Genomic DNA, 27,659 nt, shown 5'->3' with positions numbered 1-27,659 from the left:
GTGAAATGATGCGGTGAGTATAAATTGAAAATTAAAATTTTGTGATTTGATAAAGAAGATTTTGGAAAGGGAAGAGTAAAACCCCACAAGAAATTTGAGCTTGAGACCTCAAGATGAAGATGACTTGGAAGAAAAACGTTAATGACACCAAAAACAAGACCAGAAAACGCCCAATTTCTTCTAACCCTAACCTTCCATTTGACGATGTTAATTCCACCTCCGCCGCCAATTCTGCTCCAGAGCCGCTGATTGAAGCCGAATTGCCCGGAAAAGACACCTTACCTGAAAAGAAAATCACGGTTAGAGATGAGGAAGCAGAGGAAAGGAGGAATCTTGCTGGAAAATTTGAAACTCAAGGAAATGATCTTGCTGAGGTAAATTCAATTTCCATTATTTTTATTTGGGGCTTATCTGTGCATAAAGGGTTTTAGAATTGTTGAATTCAGAAATTTTTTATGTGTGGATGATGAATTTTTTGATGTGTGAGGTATTGATTTAGATGTGTAAATCATTGATGCTATATATGAAAATTCAATTGGTTGATGTATGAAAATGGAATGAGTAATGATAAATTGAGAACTTACTGTAACACATTAGAATTCTGATGATGGCCATTGTGGTGTTGTGCTTTCGGAAGAGATCGTCCAGATGCCGGATACCAGTAAACTGGTTTAACGATGGCCTGCTGGACCTTGTAGCGGCGGAATTTGATAAAAACTACATTGGATGTTATGCCTCTTGAACCCTAATTAGTCGAATATATATAGCCACATTCCTACTTTATTACGTTTTGCCATCAAATCAATACGCGCTTTGTAGTACACGTGTTGTAGTAGCGTTAGTTTTACGCAGAATAAATGACGCGTTTTCTAGAAATTTATGAGTAAGTTATAGCTGTCACAATTGAATCCCGTGCTTTCTCGTTTGGACTACATTACCCCTTCTGCAATGAGGTTCACATAGTTTGCCAGGATAGCTCTAAAAGGAGTTGGCCTTTATACTTAAGAAGCGAACTATTTCTCACACCCTTAATGTCATTGAATTAGCCAGTGGCACTAAGAAGATCAGTTAAGAAGTTGGATGTGGTGACTAGAGGAGGGGGTGTCAGCTTATACATGACTAAGCTACGAGCCCACGACTCGTAAAATGTTGGCTCCTGCTAATAAAAGGGCTGAACGCCACTAGGAAACAGCTTTTCTCTCAGGAACGAGATAAAAGAGTTAATATCGTTGTGACTGAGTTCTCTGGTTTAATTTTTTTTTTCCCTTGGGTGTTCTTGGAAAAAGTTAAATGATACTTGAGTGGAATGAGAAACTTTTTGGATGTCTTAGTTTGTAATTGCTTGAATAGGTTGATTCAGTTAAGCATTTCACTGTTTTTTGCACATGCTTTGTTCTTTTGTTTCAACCATATTTGCTCTTGCTCCATCAATTGTACGACTAGAGGAAGAATGCTTTCTAGATTCAGACAAATGTCCTGTTGCAGTATGTTTTTCATATATCATGTTTTTTTAACATTTTATAGGTGATTATTTGGCTCAGTTGCTCATTGAATTCCATTTACTCACTTTCCTTTATGAAGGAGGGAAAATACCGTGAAGCACTTGTAAAATGGGAAGCTGCGATAACATTGGTGCCCGAGAAAGCTATATTGCACGAACAGAAAGCTCAGGTTCTACTTGAACTTGGAGAAGCATGGAATGCTTTGAAGGCTGCAACTCGTGCGTCCTCTTTCACACCCTTGCACATATACGCCTTGTTTCTATGTTCAATCATTAACCAGAGTCTATTCCATCACATAAATATTTGGCATCCTCTTTAGGTAAAATTAACTTGGCATTATAGGATACATCAGTTAAAACAAGTTTCTCCCTTTACTTTCAATATCATATACCAAATCCATTTTATGGCTCCTCATTTTAACTCATGCTCTGCCCATGGTTACAGGAGCTATGGAATTGGATCCCGGATGGGCTGAGGTAAAGTTTCTGCTTTATGGATCTACTTTTATATGTATTTTGCTGTGATCACCGATCAGTCTCACCAAGACGATAGTGTGTAACAACTTGTCAGACGTCCATGAGTAACTTATTTTTTAAATGATTATTTAGCAAAAATGGGAACAAAATCTCTTGATACTATGTTAGTGATTATAGGGCAATTATTTCCTGTTCTAAAATGATCTATTGAAGATTTCTCGTTCTTGTTTTCCTTTATTCTTTATAGGCGTGGATTACTCTTGGAAGAGCCCAGCTAAATTTTGGAGAGCCTGATCTCGCCATTGAATCGTTTGACAAAGCTTTGGCTATTAAGGTACACTTTAGGAACTTCTATCACTACCTCATCTTCTTCATTGTCGTCGTAATAATCATGGATCTTGGATTCCTGATGTTTGTACTGTTCTTGACATGGAGTTTACTACTTTGAGTGATGAGATAGATTGATAACACATAGGATTGAGTATTTGAAAGATAAGATGATCAATCAAGCTCAAAATTAATAATAATGGGGTTAGTTGTGTGCGTGTGTTGGCCTAGGTAGAGTGGTTAATGTTCGAGACCAAAGGTCTCAGGTTCGAGTCTACCGTGACCTGGCCTTCAAATCTTTGTTTATTTATCTATAAAAAACAGTGGATTAGCTGAGATTATTTTTTTATCAATCCATCCTATTATTCAAAGTAAAACCCTCCTTAATGTATTGGATTATGTTGCTCACATAAGTATCGATCACAGTTACAACGAACCAATTCCTCAATTCTCTTTTTCTTCTCCCAGTAAAGTTTTCTATGTAAATGCAGCCCGATTCCGTGGAGGCAAAAGAGGACAGGCTAGCTGCATCGCATCATGTGCAGAAGAGAAAACAGCTTCATTCAACAGGTTTGAGCTCATCTGAGAATCGTTTCCTCGTTGGAGATGAAGGCTGAAAGCATCGGCCTTGTGGCCTTTGCTTCGATGTACATGTAAATGTGTTCGGATTTATGCTGAAAACTACACCGGACTAAACCGTGTTCGTGTGGTTTGGTTTGGTTTGGTTTTAATATCTGGTTATGTTTTCACCAAACAGAAATCATTATAATGAATTCATTTTCGATCTAACCTGGTTGCTTTAGATCTTAGTAATGCCAGTGTTGCATTTTATGTTATTTCAGTTCAGTGATTTTGGTGGAACTGATTTAATTCCCTTTTAATTTATTTTATTTATCAAAGTGATGATAGACCAATTAACACACTCCACATTAATATATAAAATTTTAATCAGGGAATGTGGTCATATCATGATATGAAACTTTTCCATCCTTAAATAAAATGATTAGGACGTATGCATCAGTTTTAAATCCTTCTGTAAATTGTCTTATTTTTCGAGGTGCTTATATGGTACGATATAAAAAATTTATTTAGATTCAATTTGATATCGCTAAAAGTTTTTGTGTGAATTAAAATAAATCTAAAGTATATAAAGTCCAGATTGGCTGTCATATACTCCTATCTCTAACAAAATTACCAAAACCTTCATATATTATTTTTAACATTCACGAAAAATAAAATATTATCTTGGTTTCTTTAAAATAGAATCTATTTCTATATTGATCTTCCTCTCTTACTTAAGTAATTTTGTATTATAACCTGTCTTATTGTAAAAATTTCTATTTTTCAAAGACTGTGGTATAGTATAACAAATCGTTACATTGGATGTTGACCAAAAATATGTTATTCTTAGAACATATTATCACCCTCTACTTTGTATTTTAATTTTAAACGTTATACTATGAATGTTTTTCTTAAAACATTCATATTTTTTTAAATGAACCAAATATATTTTTGTCTGAGTTATTCATTTGATAACAGTATCTTTCAAGTAAAAACAACAGCATGTTACCATCATTCATTTAAACTATAGTGAGCTACTCAAATTGATTATCCATAATTTAAAGTCAAACACCTATGTCACTATATGAATGATTAAATCCAACTCTTGGTACATAATGTAACTAACCACTCAAGTTAAAATTCCCATCATATTCATTAGTAATAATGTAATGATAATAATAATGATTATTAGTCGACTCAGACATAAGATTCCCTAATAATAATTTCATTAAATAAAATCCAAAACTTTGCTTAATCCATTATATACTCTCTCCGATTCTAACAAAAGTCGCATAATCCTTTCAACCAAAAGCGTCTTTTAATATAATTAGATACCCATATAAAATGCTCTCAAAAAGAAACAAAAAAGGTGCTATTAAATTAACTGAAAAAAAAAACACACACACACAATGCGGCGGAACAACCAGTGGAGGCGGCGGTCGTCCTTCGATTCCGACGTGGATTTTGACGACGAAGAGGACGAAGATGAGGACGAGGACGAGGACGCGTCTTCCTCGGCGGCGGCGCGGCGGCGAGTGAGGATGAAGTGCCTGTCGTGCAAGGAGGACTACGGCGATCGCAGCGCCGGCACTTGCCGCGAGTGCTACGAGGAGGCCGGCGAGACGGAGGAGGAGCTCAAGCGAGAGATCGACGAGCTCAAGTCCAAGGTCAATTTCCTCCGCCTCCTTTGTTCCAGCCCTAACTCCGTTGCTAGGGCCAACACCCCCTGCTTCTCCGACGTCGTTCTGGTCGCCTGCCCCTCGCCGGATTCCTCCGACATCCCCTGCAACTCCCCCTCCATCCCCGCACATCGCGCTGTTTTGGTACACCACAATCTCTCCTGCATTTTGCCCTATGATTTCAATTTTCAAATTCAGCAAGTTCTCGTGCTTAATCGATTCTACATTAGGTCAATTTCAAATCATATTTTAGCACTTATTCCGATCAATCCTTCATGCTACATCAATTAATTCATTAATTTGATAACTGCTTATTCCTAAATCCTAGTATCATGATTTGCTTAATCAATTCTAAATTAGGTTAATTTCAAATCCTATTTTAGTACTTATTCCGATCAATCCGTCATGCTACAGCAATTAATCGTTCATTAATTCGATAACTGCTTGATTCTAGTATCATGATTTGCTACGCAGACGAGCCGATCGCCGGTTTTTAGGGCAATGCTGGAGAACGAGATGGAGGAGAGCCTGAGCGGGACGATCAAGATGAACGACGTGTCGTACGACGCTCTCCGAGCGTTCGTGAACTATCTCTACACTGCAGAGGCGAGCCTTGACGAGCACATGGCCTGCGATCTCTTGGTGTTGGCGGAGAAATACCAAGTGAAGCATCTCAAGACCTACTGCGAGAGATATCTCATGTCCAGACTCAACTGGGAGAACTCCCTCCCGTACTACGCCTTCGCCCATCAGCACGGTGCCAAGACCTTGCTCGAGGCCGCCCTCTCCCTCATCCTCGACCACATGGACAAGGTCACGAAGCGGGAGGAGTACGCCGAGCTGGTTGACAAGGATCCCCGTGTTGTCGTTGACATCTACGAAGCCTACCTCTCCAAGCAGGTCAACACTGCTGCAACCAAAGATTCACCACCACCAAAGCCCCCTTCATAAGACTGGGGATGGTGATTCTTGATTCTTGGCTGTGAGTTGCTCTTTTGCTTTCGAATGAATTGCAATAACAATTGGGAAATTTCCTTTTTGTGTTTTGGTACCAACAATCTAAGAGTATTTGTGTGAGAAAGAGAACATTCATTTAGGTATATATATATATGATGTTCAAAAAAATTGTGTACTACACATTACAATCGTTTCTCGCTAGCTAAAAGCTTCCAGTTTGAATGGGGCCCTTCTCCAGAGTCGAACACGAAGGGCACCCATCCTACTGCCTTTGCAATTTCTTCAAGCTGTGCAATTACATCAGTTGTGTCGCGTATGTAAACGCGCCCGCCTGGTCTGAGGATCCGGTCCATGTCCACCATTATGTTGGTTATGTTACATCTGAAAGGATACAGATACATCAGTGTGCATTATATTGAGAGCTAAAAATTTAACTGTGAAAATTTCTTACCTCCTCTGTTCTACAGAGAAGAGGCCTACTGCATTCAGCAAATCGTATGTTCTTGGATACGTGTTGAACGGCTCACACCTGTGGAGATGTTCTACATGAAAATCGTGTATAAAATGCAGTCGGTTTATCTAATGTACGTGTGTTGTTTTACGTACCAGTCGTGCATAACGCCTATAAAACCACGGTCGTATATCACAGGCAGTGTGTTGGGGCCGCTTACTGGGACGACGTTCATAACCCAGCTGTTGAACTGGAAATCAACCAAAGCTGCTGCATATCTACATTGCACACACAACAATGTCAAATCAAGTTAAGATAGAACCCTAGTTCTAGAAATGAAGAGTGGGTGAGAGAGATGATTACCCTCCATATCCAGCTTTCATGTCCATGACATTCCTCAGATTCATCTGATTGAGGTGGAAAGCGCCAACGTATCCTCTTACCATATCATTCCTATATCTTGAATCTGCTTTATACAGTTCCTTCCTAGAGTTCTCTGCATCCATTTCTATGGTGAATAGCCTGTCTGGTGGGCTGTGAAGGCGGGCAGGCCAGTCAGTAGTGTTAGTTCCGTAGCCATTTTCAGGCAAACGCGCGATGCAAGCCTTCACGTCTGCGTACCTGAGATTTAAAGACATGTCCCTCAATACTACAGATTACTCAAACTAGGAGAGAAATTTGCAGTTAGAAAATACTACCATATATTGTCTGGATTGTCGTCAGTGTTGCATAGCGATGGCTGTACGTTAGGATCTCGACTGAGATAGCAACTATTGTTTACTGGCTTCTGCCAAATGGCAATATACTCTTCCTTATTGACTAGCTCCCAACAGATGTTGCTAGTGAGATCCTCCATTGCTGTCAAAAGATGAGATTTTTAATCTTGGAAGGCATAGTATCATTCTAAAACTGGAAAATACTTAATGTAAGTGATTGACAAGTTAGAATCAATATTGTCTACCTCTCCATTGCTCGCCAAGTTCATTATCGTATTTGTAAACGGGCTCCGCCTCCCACACGAAGTATCCTCCACCTCTAAGCAGACGATTCGCCTCAAGAAGCAAAATCCCACCTTAACCAGACCAAAAAACAACATTAAATTCTGATCAAAATTAACATACAACATCACTTTCACTCTTTTGCTGTTTGTTGAATAACAAACAGCAATTCAACAAACAGCAAAGATAACATAACCAAAGAGAGAAGCATACCATCAACAGTCCAATTAACTCCACACCTAGAGCAATGAATTAGATCAAATGCTTGGCTAGGGTAAGGCAGCCGGCGTCTTCCAAATGCAGCTATCATGGCAGGTAAGCCTCTCTCCAGGGCAAGTTCGATCTGGTTAGGATGAACGTCACTTGTAGCTATTGACAGAGTTGTTACATTCCGTTCGAGTAGGTAGGCCCCGAAATTTGCAGGCCCGGAGCTGATATCTAAAGCAACTCGAGTATGACGGCCAAATGCAATCTCAGGAACCATCTACACATCACATTCTCCAGAGATCAGTCCAAAGCAACAGAACCAAAACCTAAAGAGGATAACAGACAGAAGCAAACCTTGGATATCTGATCCAAGTATTTATCCATGCCACTGATAAATTGAGGCCCGTCTCCTGAAAATACAAGCTTGTCGCCTTTTCTTGATACTGCACCTCCGTTTTCCCTATCCAAGCGCGTGTGAGGCACATTATCGAACCAGACCTGCACTAACATTACATTAGGATCAAAATCTGCTTCCCACCCCATTGCTCACTATCTACTGCTACAAATTACTTATCCAACATTTCTTCATTTATTGAACAACAATCTCACACATTATATAGTTCTTACGATTACTTATAAATTCGTTCAATGCTGTGATCCTACTCATTAAGCCTCATCTACTCATTCACTTTGCACACACACTATCATCACCAATCTACATAAAACTCAAAAACCATTTCTACCATCTCAATGAGATACCTATGCATCAAACTGCCATTCACACAGTCAAATCCCAGAAACCAATTCAAAGCCAAATCCCCCAAAAATCTGATAAAAAGCAAAACCAACAAAACTGAAAAAATGAAATCAAGAAAGCTGTACCCCATCTCTGCTTTTGGGCCATGGAATGTGAAGCTTGTACTCTTTAGGCCTCGGCACCAAACAATCCAATCCTTCCCCTTTCTCTGACAAATTAGCCAAAGAAGGAACATAATCACTCAAATTCATTTCACAAATCCTAAATTTCTCAACTTCAACCACTTTTTTCTCCACAATTGCCCTCTCATCACTAGTGTTGGCCATCGCCACTATGCTCTGGATAAGCCCTTCATCGATTTCCCCAACCACGAAATCATCCGTCATGATTCCCAGCTCATTTATGATCCCTGTTCTCTCCAGCAGCGGCCTCGCCGCCGCCGCCGCAGGCAACGACGGCGGCTTCGGCGGCGCTGAAGGGGTGGCTGTGGCGCGAGTGTTGTTGAAGAAAGAGAGGTGCTGATTCTGGATTGTGGGAGTGGTGAATGCTGAGAGATATTTGAATATGAAGAAGAGGGAGAAGGAGAGGAGTGAAAAAGATACGATCTTTGAGGTCGTGGTCATGGCTTTGAGGATTTTGTTGATGCAGAAAAAATGGCGGAATGAGAAAGCGATTGATTAGATTGGGAGAGAGAGAGAAGGGTTTTGATATTCTTTGCTGAATTACACGTAGAGGCTGAAAAGTGAAAAGCGATGATACCTAAACCCAAATCGATTTTATTTGTCGGGAAATGTTTTGGAAAGTTTTTATCATTGCAAATCGATTTTATTGTTAAATTACTTACCTAATTTTATGGCTTTATATGGGTAAGTTATAAATTCGAATCAAAAGAAATAAGTGGAGTACTTACTAGGAGCACAAAAATATTTGAATTTAAATTACAATTTCATAATTTATATATATCTAAATTAGATAATTGCAATCCAAATAGTTATAAATTACACATACAAACATACACCATCCATAAAATGCACCCACTGTAACATACACACACACGTACATGCAAAAACACACAACGTGCATGTATGTGCGCACAATATATATTATGCATGTGTAGTGTGTGCAATGTGCATATTCAATTTCATACTATTAATTACACTCTCCGTCCCTTAAAACTTGTCATGTATTGATCAGACACAGATCTTAATAAATGTAATTGAGAATGAGTTGAGAAAGTTAGTGAATGTGGATCTTATTTTTTTATATTAGGTTTATACTCCCTCCGTCCCGCTTTAGGAGTCCCGGTTGATTAATTTTGGGCGTCCCGCTTTAGGAGTCCCGGTTGAGATAAATTAATAAAAAAATACATACAAAGTGTTAAAAGTGGGTCTCAACATCCGCTACAACTAATAAAAAAGTGTTAAAAGTGGGTCCCAACATCCAATACAACATTTATTTATTGGACACTCAATTAAAGTGGGTCCCAACATCCATTACAATATTTATTTATTCACACTCAAATACTTTTTTCTTAAAACATGTGTCCGACTCACCCGGAACTCCTAAAGCGGGACGGAGGGAGTAATAAAATGTGAGTGAAAATGAGTCAGTGAAATGATATTAGAACGTAACTATTGATTAATCTATTTTGTGATATTTGAATGTAACTAAATAGTTGGACGGGGCCAATTTAATATTGGTCTATCTAATTTATGATATTAGAACTTAACCACATACAAATATTAATAATCAAACATTATCTCTCATTAATTTTTTTTTTTAATCAATAAAATAATTGGATGAGCATATTTAAGCGATTAATCTATCTATGTTGTGATATTAGAAATTAAACACATTCAAATAAATGATTGCGAAATAAATTGGTAGGACGCTGGGTTTTACTTTTAAGCGATATTGGCATTTAATATTACGAAACTTTCAAAAAGTTGGTTTTTTCCGACGAACTTTAAAATTGGCAAATAATATCACGAACTTTACCCCCGGTTTGTTTTTTCCCACGAATGAAAAGATTCATGTTATTTTAATAGATTGAAGATCAATTTAGAGGGTGTGCTTCGAGAAAAACTATCTTCAAAGATTGAAAAACTTGAAGCTCTCAAAATTGTTGTCGAAATTACGAAAACAAATCCGTATCATAATATTATTTGTGTGATTTTTTTCATTCGTGGAAAAAAACAAACTGAAGGTAAAGTTCGTGATATTACTTGTCAATTTTAAAGTTCGTGGGAAAAAACCAACTTTTTGAAAGTTTCGTGATATTAGATGCCAATATCCCTACTTTTAAAGTACGGAGTATTAGTTTTATACTCCCTTCGTCCCGCTTTAACAGTCCCATTGACTTTTCTGTCCTCTTTCTATAAAAATTATAAAAAATAGTTAAAGAGGAGAAATGGTAAATTAAGAGAGAGAATAATATAGAGAAGGGTCTTATTTATATTATTGTCTCTCTTACTTTACCATTTCTCCACTTTAACTATTTTTTATCATTTTTACAAAAAGAGAGCAGAAAAGTCAATGAGACTGCTAAAGCGGGATGGAGGGAGTAATAAATTGTGAGTGAGAATATGTTAGTGGAATGTGAGATCCACTACTAAAAATGATAAAAAATGAAATGTGACAAATTTTGTGTGACGGATGAAATGAAAAAATGGGATAAAATTTTTTGGGACGGAGGGAGTAATAAATTTTCAAGAAAGTAGCAAGTAATTTATTTTAATAATTATGGAGTGATATAATTCAAATAAAATTCAATTAGACTGATCAGGTATAATCATTAGAGTAGTACTCCTGAGTCCTGACAGTCGACAATAATGGAGGACCTTACAAAAGTACTCATTTGTCACAAGCCACACTCATGATTTGATAATAATATAATACGAGGATTAAAATGTAAGCGAAAACGGGAAAAGCTATTTGGCTTGAATAGTCATCTGTGGATATACTGATACCACGACTCCTATGCGAAAATAAGAAACTAGGTACTATAATTAACACTTAATTACCTACCTCAGGCAACACTATTTATCTTAATTAATGGTGTTTTTAGAAATTTAGGGGGTGAGCGCATCATAATTGCTGCTCTCAACAAACAGTCTTTTATCCATACAATTACAAACAATGGCGGATTCAGTTAAGATTTAAATGGTCGATCAATTCTATTGTTGATTATAAGAGTTAAATTAGTCTATCGGGGTTGAATTACGTTTATCATTCATCAAATAGATAATGCCGCACCTCCTCGATTCTTCAAAGAATAATGATTTATCTTTACGTTTATCATTCATCGCAAATCGATAATCGATAATTGGGATTGAATCACGTTTATCATTCATCGCAATCAATAATTGCCGCAGCGCCTCGATTCTTCAAATAATTACTGCCGTTTATAAATGATATTTTAAGGTATTTTAATTGACCAAAAATTAAAAGGAAACAGAAATTTTGTATGTTTGCTTAGTTTGAGCTGTTTTGCCTACTGCACAAGCAATAAATTGAGATTCGTGCATAAATTATTTGCCGAAAAAGAAAATATGTGCCTACGGTTCTGTACAGTTTCAAATGCAAATACTCTGCACTCTTTGTAGTGGCGTGCCACTTTATTATATTAAAGGACGCACTGCAGGGTTGTAGTACCGGAGGATACTTGGTGGGTGGGCCGTGTACGTTACGACTTAATTGCAATAATAATTGTATCGAAAATCTCATGTAATAATGTTAACAACAGTTTTAATTGGATTACTTAATAGGGCTACAAAAAATATTATCCGTCTTAAAGTCACAATTTAATTTGGCGATGAGTTTTAAAGGAAATGCGAAAAACAATTATCCATCTCAAAGTCCCAATTTAATTTGATGCCGAGTTTTAAGAAAAATGTGAAAAAAAGGTTAGTGGAAAAATCAAGTAAATCTATATTTTATGTAGTATAACTAATAAAATATGTATGTAATAAAATTTAGTGGAATTGATGGTTTATTTATTCAAAATAAAAATTAAAAAAAGTAGTAAATATGAGTACAAATTGAATTGTTATATGTTTTTCAATAACAAAATAAGAAATTACTTTGGACGTAAGTATAATTGAGGAGCTAAGAGCATCTCCAATGGCGGACGTCGCGGTAGGACGTCGACGTCCGACCGGACGTCCGATGTTGTGAAGAAGAAGGGCGCCCACGCCCGTCGGATGGGCTCGGACGTCCGACCCATGGGCGGGCGGACGTCCGCCACAGTGGTGAGGTCGGACGTCCGATTTTTTTTTTATAAAAAAAACTCTATAAATAGGGTCGTTTGAATGTTCTCATATTCCGTGTCGACATTTTAATTCTGTAACTTGAATAATTGCGGGAAGTCTCAGTGGATGTCCTAGTGGGAAGTCCTAGTGCAGGGGAAGTCCTAGTGATGGGGAATTAAAATGGGAAGTCCTAGTGATGACGTGGCAGAAAGTTTTTGTGGGAAGTCCTAGTGGAAGTCCTAGTGGGAGGGGCGCCACCGGAGATGCTCTAACTATGTCAATTATTTTTAAATAATGAAAAGGGATGAGACAAGGGTTATAAATGTGAAAGTCAATATATTACTCCCTTCGTCCGTTATTAGGGGCTTCGTTTTTCTATTTTTTATCTCACATTATATTAACTATTTTTGAGATGCCATACCAAAAAGTAGTTTAACTCCGATTATATCAAATTCAAACTTTACACAATTTTTTAGTATACGTCTTACAAAATTTTTAATAGCACCATATTAGGTGTTATTTCATAGAAAACTAAAAAATTAGTTTGAGTTTAGTATATAATTAGATGAGTTCTTTTTATAAAAAAAAAATTAGTTTTATAGTATAGGAGATGGTCTTATAAAACTAATAAGTGTATAAAAATAGGACACATATTTTACTATCTTTTTAAATTATTTTTGTTGATATTTCTTAAAATCAGTACTAAACTTAATTGAGTCTCCAGACAGAGGGAATAATAATGATTCGAAATTAGATAATATCCTTTCGATGATTGTTCTAACTGTCTTTAACCGAAAAACTCAATGATATTCTTCTAGAATAAATATCATAATTTGAAAATTAAATTGACCAAAATTACATGATCAATCACACAAATATTTAATTTAAAAAATAATTTTTTACTATATAAGTCAAAAATATAATGAAAAATTGAGGCATGTCTTGGAAGTTGAATTCAATTGACAGCCCAAAATCTTCATTCGGACACTGAATGAAGATTACATTTTTCTCTCTAACTTATATTTTCGAAATTAAATACTTTGACGATTAATTAATAAGCTCTTTACCCAATACATCTTATAAATTTCGAAATTATTTTATAACTGTTGGTATTGCAGTTTATAAGTTCTATAAACTGCACTTTATAAATTCTACTATTAAATTAACAATAAGAACCGGCCATATATATTTGAAAACGTCAAGGGAAATTATTTTATAAATGTTGCTATTGCAGTTTAATCCACGTTTTATTTCTATACTAAAATATTAGGGTCAAACTTCAAAGGTCCTCCCACTAGTATACTAGATCCGTAAAAAATGACTCAAAATTGTAACCACTAAGAATGGTCCACGTAGCACAATAATCAAGTCAACTCTACATAACAAACTACATCAAAAAATCATTTGAATTTGAGCGCAACAACCTTAAAAGGACTCATATATTAAACAAAAACATTCAATCGATCAATACTTTCTCTCTTACATCTATATATCAAACTTATTGAAACCACACACTAATATATTATTAATGCTTGGTTATAGTAAAAACTACTCCCTCCGTCTCAAGAAAGATGACCCTTTTTTTGGATGGCACGAGAATTTGATCAGGTTTGCAAGTCATTTTCTAATTATTCTTGAAACCGTGAACCTTAAAGAGTAACCAAACTATATATACATATATAGGCACATACGTACACACAATGAAGAAGATTCAATCAAGGAAGGAGTCTTGATGAAAAAAAAGAGCAAAGTTCTAATAAGATTCCAAGGAATCCATGGACATCATTTCCTTAAACTCCTCGAAATCTAGCAATCCATCAGAATTAGTGTCGTAAACGCCAATCATTTGCATACAATCATGGCCACAACTCTTCTCATCCCATAATCCTAACCTACCTAATGCAGTCCGCAGCTCCTCACCGGAGATGAACCCGTCGTTGTTCAAATCAAAAACCCCGAACGCCTTCCTAAGATCGTCATCCGGGAATTCAAGGTCACCCTCCTTGATTTGGTCCCGATTTTCTTCAACAATGACATTGTTCAATGTTTGGTAGAAGAAGAGGAAATTGAAAAAGTCGAGGGCTTTGTCATCACCCACTAGAAGCTCAAGCTCGGTCTGTTTAGCATGCAGGCCGAGCCTAGTGAGGAGCGACATGAGCTCGTCGATGCTCACTAGGCCATCCTTGTTTCGGTCTAGCTCGTTGAAGATTTGGTGCAAGTGATATGTGGTGAGAGGATACATATTGTTAAAATGTTAGTATGATTGTGTAAAAAGGAAATAGAAGATTAGTTTAGTGTATGTATGTAAATATAGGGTATGTTTGGATAAGTTGTATGAATGTGTGTATGGTATATATATAGAGGTTTCATTGAATAATATTACACGCTTTCGATGTTGTACTAACACGGAATATTAGTTATTGATTTAACCCAATTTTTACATGATATTCACAAATGCACGCTTGCAAGTATTTCGAGGAAAGAGAGTGGCAAAAACAAACCAAAGTTAGGAAGATTCGGTAATTGATCTTTAATTTTTAGTTTCATCTATACAGAGGATGTATATTATAGGTCAAATTATCAGATAATGAAATTTGAACAAATATTAGTTGGTTTTGTAATTTTCGAAATTAGTTGAAAAAATATGAAATTTGAAATTGGTATCAATTATCCCATGATGAGGATTTTTTTTTTCATGAAATTGTAAACGAGAAATCATACGTGGAAGTCATCGTAAATGACATCCATTCATAAAGAAAACAGCGTCATTTGATCGAAATATATAAAAAAAACTATTTTTAAGATAATTATAAACAAAAGCCAAAAGGCGACAATAATATATGAGCGTCAGTCATGAAATAAATATATTCTGTAATACTCCCTCCGTCCCACTTAAATAGTCCCAGTTTACTATTTTTGGGTGTCCCACTTTAGGAGTCCCGGTTGGAATATTCCATAATTGGTAATAGGCCCCACATTCCACTCACATTTTTCCACTCACATTTTATTATAAAACTAATATATAAAAGTAGAACCCACATTCCACTATTTTTTTTCACCAACTTTCTTTTGTATTTCTTAAAATCCGTGTTGAACTCAACCGGGACTCCTAAAGTGGGCCGGAGGGAGTACTAAGATTTATAGATATGTTTGGGTCATTGTCGATTTTTTATTTATTTTATTTTAATGTTTAATCATTTTTCTTTTTTTGAAGGAAGCACCTCTTACGTGTGGCCGTGTGGGTTTATAATTTTTTCTTTTAAGAGCTTTAATTTGTTATAGTGGGTTTTCTTTCCTTTTCTTTTCTTTCTTTTTTTGTTGTTAGTGATGACGTATGGCAGCATTGCGCAAGCCTTGCTGATGTAAGTAAATCGTCAACACTCTAATCGTTCAACCTTTTGCATTCATGCTAAAATTACTCCATTTGTTTCTCTATATTTATCATAGATTAATGAATTAATCTATGATAAATATAGAGAAACAAATGGAGTAAATTAACATGAATGCAAAAAGTTGAACTAGAACAAAGCACGAAACCCTAATCCTAAATACTCAAATCAAAAGCTAATATCAAGAGAGCGACATGAAACATCCCAATTAATCGCACAACTATAAATCTTAGGCAACAAATATATTTGGTATGAACCTCATGCTTCATGTAGTAGTCTTTTAAGTGGAGAAATGACCAAAGAAAATGAAAAGTTGGACGGCTGAAAAAGAAATTACACTTTTTATGGATGGATATAGTACTGTATACTCTTCTTATATAAATGAAACAGAAAATATATTAGAATAAAGGGATATTAACAATTAATATTATGAAATTTTCAAAAAGTTGGGTTTTTTCCACGAACTTTGAAATTGGCAAATAATATCACGAACTTTACCCCGAGTTTATTATTTCCAACCAATGAAAAAATCCCGGCTGTATTAATAGATTGAAGAATAATTTCGGAGGGTGTGCTTCAAGAAAAACAATCTTCAAAGATTGAAAAACTTGAAGCCCTCGAAGTTGTTGTTGAAAAATTATGAAAAAAAATTCGTAAAATAAAATTATTTGCCAGAATTTTTTCATTGGTGGGAAATAACAACCTCAGAGTAAAGTTCGTGATATTTTGTCAATTTCTTGTTCGTAAGAAAAATCCAACTTTTTGACAATTTCATGATACTAGATGTCAATATCTTTTAAATAAAAAGCATTAAACTCAAACACAATTAGGTATATTTTCTGCACCACACGCCTTCATCTGTACTTGTTGGGTAACATCTAGGAAATTTCCTCTTACTTGTACACAACAAATTAATGTAATATACTTTTCAGCCCACCATTTCTTATTATTGCAGCTTTAAAATTACTATGTCTAATGAATTAATCTAACGTATTTATGATTTTGAAAATGTTTAAATTAGTAGATTATTTTCATACAAATCCTAATCCACCAAAGAAAATTTTGGAGGTGAATAAGAACAATAAATTTATGATGTCATCTACTATAATCAAATCACATGATAGCTGCCGAATTAATTGTATTAGTTCATTTCTGTTAGGAATTAATGTGTATACAACTAATACTTCGTAAATAGCCGACGATCGGACCCAAACCATCTAATAAATTTCGAAATTATTTTATAAAATGTTGCTATATACTAGTATGAAGTTTATATATGAGGTCTATAAGATGACATAAATTAACAATTCGAACCGGCCATATGAAAACGTCAAGTGAAGTATTTGAAAAAATAAAGAATTCAACTTTTAACCTATAAGCTTATTATTTTTTTTGATTTATGTATATTAAAATATCAGGGTCAAAAAGTATTGGTCTACTAGATTTGTCAAAATTCAAAATTATAACCACTAAGATATAGTTATGAATGGTCCACATAGGACAATAATCAGGTCAACTCAACATTCCAATCAAACAACATCACACGTAAATTACCAAAAACATTTGAAATTCATCGCTACATGGCTCGTATATATATTTAACAAAATTATTCAAATAGTCGATAATTTCTCTCTGAACATTCATATCTATCTTAATGAAATCACGCACTTATGTATATATATAACTAATATTTAAAATTTATATTAATTCTTTGATATATTAATATCAATTTGCATTATAAAACGTACTATCAGTTTCTAATATTGAATAAGAAATTGATATTTATTGATTCAACAACTAATATGTTTTGTGATGTCACCTAATATCAATGTATTTGCGAACTAATGTAATTTTATATTCTGACTTTAAAAAAAGTTCTGTCATGATCCATCTCCCAAGAATTAGTTACCGTTGAATATTGGACCCTTTGCTTTGAGCTTCTAATATTAATTGGTTGGGCTGGTATTTTGTCGAGCCCATGTAATTATATTGTGGCCCAAACAAAGGCTGGCCCGTTTACTTACCAGACTCGCTGGATGGTTTCCACATGGAACCTCCACGCGGATCCTGCTCTTCAGCCGTTGGATCTAGGGTGTGTTATTAAGTGAGAGGATTCTCTCATTCTGTTCATTCTTCGTGCTAGACACACACTCTCTCTCTCTCTGAGTTTTCTCTGCATTCTCTCTAAGTTTTCGGCGGTTTTAGCAAGCGATTTCCTTCTAGCTCTTGGTTTGACCGACGATTCTCAGTTTCTAAGAGATCTATCGGTGTAGTTTGAGTGTTAGACAACTTCTTCGGTTTCCTTCTTAAACCCTAGAGTTCGGTCTTCTTCTGTGACCGATCTTTTGTGCTTGAAGGTGTTGTGCGAGGGTTTCTTTGGTGTAAGGCTTTGGTCTGAGAGGTGTTGTGTGGATCCGTGTGTAGAGATGGTTGTGGTGTGCGATGACCGGTGAGATCTAGGGTTTCACAGATCTCTGGTTGTGTGGTTCGTTCAACGGTGCTCTCCTTTGTGACTTGCAGTGAGGATTGTGGAGGTCTAAGGCTTAGTGCAGTCACTGCTGTGACCTGAGCCATCCGCGGCCCGATTACCTGACTTAGTCTATCTTAATTGCCAGATCCCTCGAGATCAATCTCTTGTGTGACTAACTTATTTACTTAGTGTGCAGGAACTCGGTGAAGCTGGAATCTCAAGATCAGAGACTTTCTTGATAGCTTAGGGTTGTACCTCTGAGATTAGCCATCTGAGACCAATATCAATAAAAGAGGTCCCAATAATTAGTGAATCCCGAATGGTCTGATCACTACAGTTACAATAAAAATTATCTCTATTGTGAGATGAACATCAAAAAATTAGTGTTCCCTTTGTCCATGAATAAATGTGCCACTTTGAGTCTTTAACTTTACGAGTTTTAAGAAATCTATATAACATCAATTGAGTGAAAAAAGAGTGTGGGTTATATTCTATATACTCCCTCTGTCCCCATTATATGTCTCACTTTGATTTGTGAAAGTGCAGGTTTTCTCTCGGTCAGCGTATGTAAATACAGGGGTGCATCCAATTGATCAGGATGAGATTCCCGACCTAGCTGAGTCGTTGGTACGATAACCCCGGTAACAAACAAATTTCCTCAATCCACTTCTACTGGTTAGTATAATGGAGGTAAGGGTCGAATCCCACAAGGATGGACATGTTCGGATAACTGCGGTGATTTTCCTGGGTGTTTTTGGTTTGCTACCACGCTTTTGGGGTTGGGATTTACCTAAACGAGAAATAAAGATGGTACTCTACTGACTAGTAGGCGTGAAAGTAACAGGCATGTGGTTGTGTTCGTGAAAATATGGGACAAGGTATCTCAAAGGTATACGAAAAGTAGACAGTTACTGAAAGAGGAAATTTAGACAACAAGGCATATCTGGTGGCTGGTTGGCTTTCTAACAGGTCTGGAAGGTACAACTGAAAAGTAGGAGACAAAAGCAAAAGTAACCCAAAAAGTAAAAGTGGTCCAAGGCAAAAGTTGATTTTGACGTTTTCTTCTTCACCAAGTATTAACAGAAATCATATGAACACAAACTCCATGACTAAACTCAGATTCATAACTTCAAACTCAAAATTCATTGATTAAAATGCTCAACCTTAAAATGAACGGCGGAACTGCAGTTTACCTCTACTGACTAACATGCAAGACGGTGATTACAATGCAGAACAAAAGACTCGTGCACGAAAATTAGACTGAAACATAACTACAACCTTAGATCAACAACTCCAGATAAGAAAACACTTAGAAATTAAAAGCAACGACTAGATCTAACTTTCCTAGGCAGAATGAAGCAAACTCGAACCAAAACGACATACGAAATAGAAACTTCATAACTTAAACGTTTGGATCTTCACAAAGTACTTCAAAAGGCAACAACGATAAATGTTTGCAACAAATCCAACGACGAAAACAGGTAAAGATTAAACTAGAAAGCAAAATAACGATTGTTTTGCCACTTCGGGCGATGATACTGCTATACTACTACGGCAAACTGGCTGGAACGGTAGAATGATGGATCTCCGGCAGACTCTTGGACGTCAAATGACCATAGCTGTGGCGAGGAACGAGAGATTGGATAATGCTGAAAGACTGATCTTCTAGAGAGAATTCTACTAAGTGTGTATGAGAACCGAGAGCTTGCGAACTTAGAACTCCTTTTCTCTCTCCAAGTGGCTTCTTTTGTAGGGAGGCTTGCCCTTGCTTTTAGGGTAGACTTCCTTCACGATTTGACTTTTCTGCCCTTGTTAATGATCATCCAAGCTATCCTTCTTCTCCATCTCGAGCCTTTTCTCTGGCATGCATCCTGGTCAGTATTGCACGCTTCTAGCGCTCTTTTCACTTGCGTCGCCTGAATCGTCTCCTACTGACTTAGATCCCTTAATCCTGCACACTTGAGCAACTGTTTTGCAGATAATACATGCATTTCACGACATACTGACCAGTAACCAAGGCTTAGAATACGACTTATCAATTTGACATGGATTTTACGAAATACTAATGAAAATATATTGAAAAAGTTAGTAGAATATGAGTTTATATATTAATTTGATTATAAAATGTGAGATGAGTGAATTAGTAGGATGCGTGACCCATTAACAAAAATAGTAAAAGTGAAATAAGACTAAGAAATGTCAAAAAAAAGAGGAAAACTAAACACATAATGAAGAGCAGAGAGAGAATTAATTTTGTTATTCAATGTACTAACAAAAAGTAAATAAGACATTTAAGGTATTTAAGGTAGATATTATGAAATGATAATAAGAGATGTTTAATACTTAAACGTGTTAAATCATTGTAAGTGAAATTAATTAATTGCCTTTTTTTTTGAAAAAAAAACACCTCACTAGATTTAAGACTCAGGTTCTGCATTCATTCATCCAATAAAAGAGGTAGGCCAAAATGATTTCTAATAATTAAATCTAACTCAAATTTTAATAACTAGCTCCGTAGATCAGAGGTTTAAGTTTCCCCTTCAATGTTTGTAAGCCATTTTATGTTTCTTATAAAAAGCAACCATCAACCATAAAGAATAAATCAAACTATATACATAGCCACATACGTTACACAAAGTTTTTTCTTTGGAAGATAAAAAGTCACAATGAAAATTCCTTCCAAGGAAAAAATCAAAGTAGAAAAAAAAAGAAGCAAAGTTCTAACAAGATTCCAAGGAATCCATGGACATCATTTCCTTAAACTCCTCAAAATCTAGCAATCCATCGGAATTCGTGTCGTAGACGCCAATCATTTGCACACAATCTTGGCCACAACTCTTCTCATCCCATAACCCTAACCTACCTAATGCAATCCGCAACTCTTCCCCGGAGATGAACCCGTCGTTGTTCAAATCAAAAACCCCGAATGCCTTCCTAAGATCGTCGTCCAAGGATTCAAGGTGTCGCTCCTTGATTTGGTCTCGATTTTCTTGAACAATGATTTTGTTCAAGGATTGGTAGAAGAAGAGGAAATTGAAAAAATCGAGGGCCTTGTCATCGCCCACTAGAAGCTCAAGCTCGGCCTGTTTAGCATGTAGGCTGAGCCTAGTGAGGAGCGACATGAGCTCGTCGATGCTCACTAGGCCGTCCTTGTTTCGGTCGAGCTCGTTGAAGATTTGGTGCAAGTGATATGTGGTGAGAGGATACATATTGTTATAATATAATGCAATGTTTATGTAGAAATTAAGGGGAAAAGAGAATTTATTTAGTGCATGAAATAAATAGAGGGGAAAATGGTATATATATATATAGATGTGGAATGGGCTTTTGAATTTATCAAATAATGACGCGTTTTTGATGTTGTACATACGTACGGATGTATATATAGATTAACACAATCTTTCCATGATGTTCACAAATGCACGACTGCAAGAAATTTCGAGGAAAGATAGTGGCGAAGACAAATTGAAGTTAGGAAGATTCGGTAATCGATTATTTTGTTTAATCCAAGTAAGAGGATATATAATAGTTTTAGACAAATTACTAGATAAATTATGAAATTTGATTAAGTCTGATTGCTCATCAATTTAGTCTTAATGATCATGATAAGATGAAAATTTTCAGAAAATTGTATCCGATATGACAACATCATTTAATTAAAAAGTAAATTATGAATTACAAGCCACTGCCAATGAACTATAGTAAATGATCCTCCTTCCGTCCAAAAAAAATAATCTCATATGTGGATTATACGAGCTTTAATAAAAAATTGATAAAGCAGGAGATATGATGAGGAAATGTAAGTAAAGTAAGATAGACGAGAAGAAAAAGTAGGTAGAGTAAGTGGTAAGTATAAATGAGAGGAGAAAAAGTGTAAAAAGTATGAAGAGAAACTTTCCATTTTTAAAAATGAGACTATATTTTTTAGATATCCTAAATGGCAAAATGAGACTATTTTTCGTAGATGGAGAGAGTATTGTCCATTCATAAGGAAAATACCGATATTTAATTAGTTGAAAAATATCAATTATACAAGATATCAAATTTTTCGTCATGATATAATAGCGAATGAATCCAAATTTTGTAGTTTTTCTTGGCATTTCATTAAATATTATTTTGTGAACTTTTTGAGAGCATATGTTGTGGGTTGGCTCTCTTTCCTTTATTTTTTGTTTTTCCTTCTCTGGTTGTTGGTGATGACATATGGAAGCTATTCCGCAAGCATTGGTGATGCATGTAGAAGAATAATATTAACATCAAGTGGAATTTTTAACGTAGAAATTGACTATAAAAAGTGAAAATTGATATTGTGATTTGTGAATACATGGACGAGTATTTATAATATATCTTCCTTTTTAAAAAAAAATAAAAAACAAAAAATATAATTAGAATCAAAAGATTAAACTCAAATGCATTGGTTATATTTTTTCACCACACGCCTTCATTGTTTTGGACTGTGGTGAAACATCTAGGAAATTTCCTCTGGTTTTTATTTTTCTTGTATGAGTAATAACTCAAATATAACAAATTAATGTGGCTAGTAGTTTTAGCCCATCATATCTAAATAATTACTGCAGCATTAATATCATGATTAATGAATTCATTTATGATTTTGAAAATGTGGTAGTTGATAGCTTCTTTCCATACAAATCCCAAAGAAACTTTTGGAGGAGAATAAGAACACGAGGTGCCTCCAACGACTTTTAATCGATGGTCGACATCGATCCATTTCTCCAATATATTTATGATGTCTTAGTTTTTTTCTAGCCATGTGTTGTTAGTTTGGTTTGCTAGTTGTATTTTAAGATCTAATTTTATTTTGTGTTGTTTCTTAATTGATGTGCTAACGAGTTCTTTGGTGGTTTGAGCTCTTTTGACTTTATCAGAATAAATGTTCAAAAAAATATGAACATATGATATGACACGAGAATTAAAATAAAATTGGTAAGTAAAAAATAGTAGAAGAAAGCAGTTAATGTAGTGCTATTAGAAAGTGGAACTCCATTATTATTAGTGTTTTAATGGTGATATAAGTTGTAAATAACTTGATGTATACTGTTAATAAACTAGGATAACTTTTCATAAATGGAAATGCCCATATTTTTATGCGACGGACAAAAATGGAAAGTACACGTAATTTTATGGGACAGAAGAAGTATATTTCTACTTCTGCATACATCAATATTGACGGAACATAAAAATAGTTGTCAGTACTTTAGACAAGATAATACTGTATAGGCATTATATATAATTAAATTAGTCATATAGGTGGAGTGAGATGGATAATCATAAGACATATTGTAATATTTGCACAGGTTAACGATCCATATTTTAAAACAATGAGCTAGAATCGAACAATTGATAAGAATAAACACGATCTCTAGTCTCGTTACGAGCAATTGTGAGAATCGAACGTATACGAAAATCGAAATATAATAAATATATGTCACGTGGGATTGTGTATAGTCAATCATTATTCAACCAAATAAAAATACATGAAATTATAATCAAGAAGGGCTGGCTTGCCAAAATACCCAGAAATTACATGAGTTGAATTTTTCGTATATATAGGATCATGCGTATTAATCAAACTATAATATATTTCCATGTGTCAGCAGTGTTCTAGTCTTCTAAATATGTAATTTACAATACATAAATTATTGAATTATTGAGGTAGGAGCCTCAAACGTGGGAAAGTGTGTCCCTATTTATAAATAGGGACATATGACCCATTGATCTTTGAAAGGTTATTATTTTCGTATATCCTACAAACGTGGAAACCCGTAATTAAATCAACATTAAACAAAAAATAATTATTTAAATTCAAGGAAAAAATACACCAATTGAGCAGGTATTATATGTGATTATGTGTCGATTTCAACTTGATAATCACTAGTCTAACGTGGATGAATGACACCTTAAAGCCGTTATAGAGTTATAGTGTGTGTTTGGTGGAGTTTTTATTGTTTGGTAGAGTTGCAAACTATTAAAGAACCATTACAAAGCTATATAATTAGGCTAATTAGGGCTGACAATTTTTGGCACGACACGATAACACGACATGAACATGCACGGAATTAATGGATATAAATTAATGTGTATGTGTCAAAAACTTATTGGGTTCGTGTCCTTATCGTGTCGACACGATAACGACGCGAAAATTTCGTATCGTGTTCGTGTTACACGTTAAGAAATAATATTAATATATTATAAAATTATTATTATTTTATTTATTTTAAATATTTAAATTAGGTTTAGTCTAATAGAGCACTTAGTATTAGTATAGTGTCGTGTTCATGTTACACGTTAAGAAATAATATTAATATAGTGTCGTTATTGTCTCGTGTCATATATGTGTTGTTATCGTGTCGTGTTGACCCGAAGTGATTCGTGTCGTTAATGGGTTCTTGTCGTGTTCGTGTCTGAGGGTAGCGGGTCGTGTTCGTGTTCGTGTTTACAGTTTTCTTAACGGTCGTGTTCGTGTTTGTTATTATCGTGTCGTGTCGATACAATAACGAAACAACACACCACGATTTGCCACCCCTAACTGGCTAAGCATGTGTATAATTCACTTTAATTATACAAGAAATAGTGTTAGTTTCCATCCACCAGCTATTAGTTTTTAGGGATGAGAATGAAATTAATCGCTTATAGCTAGACGAAGAGAGTATAATAAAATGAACTTCTAAAGGAGAACTACATGTCAAACAAATGAATAAAATGAAAGTACACTCGATACTTCATTCCTTTCTTGGTTCCATTATATCAAACCTGTCCTAAAAACTTTGTCCTCATATTGAGATAAGAATAATATCAGCCCCATCATCTTATTTCTAGATCCTTGTGTTAAATAAGTAGTATTTCCTCCTTTCGCGATAGTGGAGACGTTTTTTTTCGACATGCGATTTAAAAAAATTTGTGTTAATGAGTTAAGGAAGAATAAAATAGGAAATGAAAAGCAAAGAGATGAAGAAAGAATAAAGTAAAAGATAGTAAAGTAAGTGAGAAGAAATGTTTTGAGTTTTACTAAAAAGGAAAATAACTTCACTGCTATGGATACTCGCAAGTAAGAAGAAATATTTTGAATTTTACTAAATTGGAAAATAATTTCACTACACTATGGAACAGAATTGAGTACTAATTGTCCAAAATGTGGTTCTCATTAATTTACTATATGCATTCATATAAATGCATGTGTCACAGTTGACTAAGTTAGGACAACAGAATTAAACAATTAAGATTGAATTAGTAATCTATACACTTCCAAAAAATTAACAGAATTCTTCCGACTATTAACTAATCAAAAACCAAATGCTCCAAACAAATTGAATCAAACAAATCCATCCATACAAACTATGTGAAAATTCTATTAAATTCAGTCGATCAAGTCCCCATCAGCCCCATTTCTGACCCCACGAGTTTCATTTCCTGAATCCACGACGGACATCATATTCTTAAACTCGTGAAAATCCAAAACGCCGTCAGAGTTATCGTCGTAGACGCCGATCATGCACTTACAATCGTCAGCCTTCTCGTTGAGCAGGCCTAATCGGGAGAGCACGCTCCGCAGCTCCTCCGACGAAATGTAGCCATCGCCGTTCAAGTCGAAGACCTCAAACGCCTTGCGAAGATCTTTCTCGTGTTCGTGCTCGTGTTCTGGTTTGGAGGCCTTGACCATGGCCTCGTAGAAGAAGAGGAACTCGAAGTAGTCGAGGGTGGTTCGCCCCACGAACCTCTCGAGCTCCTCGGGGGTCGTGTGGACCCCGATTCGGCCGAGGAGGCCGTGCAGCTCATCAATGCCGACTACGCCTTTGTTTTCCTTGTCCAAGTTTTTGAAGATTTGGTGGAGATCGTCTGCGCTGATCATCGGAGACATTACTCGTATTCGTAAACGATGAAGACGAAGATGAAGACGAGGATGAAGATGAAGACGAGGATGAAGATGAAGATGAAGATGAAGAAGAATTTATTGTTTGATTGGTTGGTGGGATAAAGGGTTTTTATAAGGGGAGGGAAAAATGAAAATGTGTTTTATTTCAATGATTGAATATTGCGTGTGTAACGGTCATTTGAATTGAAGAATATTTTTTATGGGAAAAATCGAAGAAGAAGGATATTAATATGGAGAAATTTCTGCAGTTGTTTCATTCTACTTTTTGTTTGTTGCCATGTTTTTTCTAGTTAGGAATAATCAAGTGATTGCTCAATAGCTTTGAGAAAGTGATATATGCTGGAATAAGTTGGTGGAATAAAGTAGATGTTTTTCTAGTTAGGAATAATCAAGATTAAGAAATAGTAGATGTTTTGTGTGATAAGTGAACGAAGAATAAAGTAGAAGAGTGAACAAAGTAGAATAGTGAATAAAGTAAGAGATAATATTATTTTTTTACAAATATATAAATAACTCACTTACAGTGGATTTTCTGAAATGGAAAAATGATTCAATTAATCAGATACGAATGAAGTAATAGATAAATAAGACGTGTAATAACGAATATACCAAAGAGAAAATACGAGACACATATTCATGGACATAGCATATACTAATACTATTAGAATTTAATAAAAATTTTCAATATTCCAATCACTTCTCCGTTTAATATCTTTCTTATTTTACTAATTATTGGATGGAATAGTAATTATTTTTTTCTAATTTTGATGCTTAGGAAAAACAATACTTCACCGGTCCACGACAAATGCTTACTTTTTGTTTTAACTCATTCACCAAAATTAGTATAGTCTACGAAAAATAGTTAAGATTTTATTTAGTTTTTATCAATTCACCAAAATTAATCCCTGCTATTTATGACTTATAAATTCGTTTTGATCATTTCAACATATTATAAACTCTCCAAAATATATAAGTTCGCTTACTCCAATTAAATCTTACAGACAATTAACAGTCTTTTATATATATAACTCCAATATAATTTGTTGTTTCACGACTTATAGTTGCATTTTATAAGTTTTTATGCATTTCATTAGGGTTCAAAAGCTAATAAACTTTTTTAACAAATACAGAACAAAATAAGATTACTAGAAAAAAGGTTTAAAATTTCTTAAATGTGTTAACTATATAAATATGTCAAATTAGGCTTCCTAAAGAAACTGTACTCCCTCCGTCCACAAAAATTCGTCCCGGTTTGACCAGACACGGGTTTTAAGAAATGTAATGGAAAATAAGTTGAAAAAGTTAGTGGATTGTAGGTCCTACTTTTATATATTAGTTTTATAATAAAATGTGAATAGGAATGAGTTAGTGGAATATGAGGTCCATTACAAAAAATGGTAAAAGTGACATGAGACAAATTTTGGAGGACGGACGGAAATGGAAAAATGAGACAAATTTTAGCAGACGGAGGAAGTATTAAATTAGTTCAAGAATGAAAAAAAGAATATTGTTAAGTGGGTGGCACGCCGTCAAATAAGGACTGTATAAAATAAAAAATGAGCACAAGTGTATTACAAAATTACTACTCCTACATTGTTTGAGAAATGGAAGGTGCGTATGAACTACATAAGTCAACGTGATAACGATGTATATTTATAATATTGACATTATTATTCAATTGTTGCCACTATACGCGATAAAAATGTAGATATATTTATGCCATTTTTATATTTTGAACGAATTT

The 27,659-nt window shown here is 35.1% G+C and overlaps 3 protein-coding genes and 3 pseudogenes across 4 annotated transcripts; 2 read left to right on the top strand and 4 right to left on the bottom strand.

The window, feature by feature from the left end:
• The first annotated feature begins 46 nt into the window (after nt 1-46).
• Nucleotides 47-3,094, top strand: LOC125204421 (Tetratricopeptide repeat (TPR)-like superfamily protein). 2 transcript variants are annotated; one of them, XM_048103082.2, is made up of 5 exons: nt 47-374; nt 1,525-1,720; nt 1,947-1,978; nt 2,226-2,312; nt 2,797-3,094. In XM_048103082.2, exons 1-5 carry the CDS (start codon nt 114-116, stop codon nt 2,920-2,922), a joined length of 702 nt encoding a protein of 233 aa, XP_047959039.2. In that variant the 5' UTR covers nt 47-113; the 3' UTR covers nt 2,923-3,094. The 2 variants fall into 2 exon arrangements, with proteins under 2 accessions (XP_047959039.2, XP_047959040.2); XM_048103083.2 differs by having other exon boundaries at nt 49-374; nt 1,582-1,720.
• A 1,144-nt stretch (nt 3,095-4,238) lies between these two features.
• LOC125205996 (BTB/POZ domain-containing protein At4g08455-like) lies at nt 4,239-5,682 on the top strand. Its single transcript, XM_048105241.2, has 2 exons — nt 4,239-4,689; nt 5,020-5,682. Exons 1-2 carry the CDS (start codon nt 4,276-4,278, stop codon nt 5,494-5,496), a joined length of 891 nt encoding a protein of 296 aa, XP_047961198.1. The 5' UTR covers nt 4,239-4,275; the 3' UTR covers nt 5,497-5,682.
• LOC125205995 (putative methyltransferase PMT10) lies at nt 5,019-8,647 on the bottom strand. Its single transcript, XM_048105240.2, has 9 exons — nt 8,041-8,647; nt 7,513-7,656; nt 7,165-7,435; nt 6,915-7,025; nt 6,652-6,811; nt 6,317-6,574; nt 6,109-6,231; nt 5,954-6,031; nt 5,019-5,883 (listed from the first exon to the last, which is right to left on the bottom strand). The coding sequence occupies exons 1-9, from the start codon at nt 8,536-8,538 to the stop codon at nt 5,685-5,687; spliced, it is 1,842 nt and encodes a 613-aa protein (XP_047961197.2). The 5' UTR covers nt 8,539-8,647; the 3' UTR covers nt 5,019-5,684.
• A 4,943-nt stretch (nt 8,648-13,590) lies between these two features.
• Nucleotides 13,591-14,474, bottom strand: LOC125203127 (putative calcium-binding protein CML44 pseudogene; annotated as a pseudogene).
• A 6,065-nt stretch (nt 14,475-20,539) lies between these two features.
• LOC125203146 (putative calcium-binding protein CML44 pseudogene) lies at nt 20,540-21,341 on the bottom strand (annotated as a pseudogene).
• Nucleotides 21,342-25,258: 3,917 nt separating this feature from the next.
• LOC125208637 (putative calcium-binding protein CML44 pseudogene) lies at nt 25,259-26,014 on the bottom strand (annotated as a pseudogene).
• Nucleotides 26,015-27,659: the final 1,645 nt, after the last annotated feature.

This window comes from Salvia hispanica, chromosome 6, assembly GCF_029641045.1.
Source record: "Salvia hispanica isolate PSC_SH4W2 chromosome 6, Shi_PSC_v1, whole genome shotgun sequence".
In the NCBI taxonomy this organism is placed as follows: domain Eukaryota; kingdom Viridiplantae; phylum Streptophyta; class Magnoliopsida; order Lamiales; family Lamiaceae; genus Salvia; species Salvia hispanica.
The sequence above is the reverse complement of the archived record's forward strand: the minus strand, read 5'-3'. Positions and strand labels throughout refer to the sequence as shown.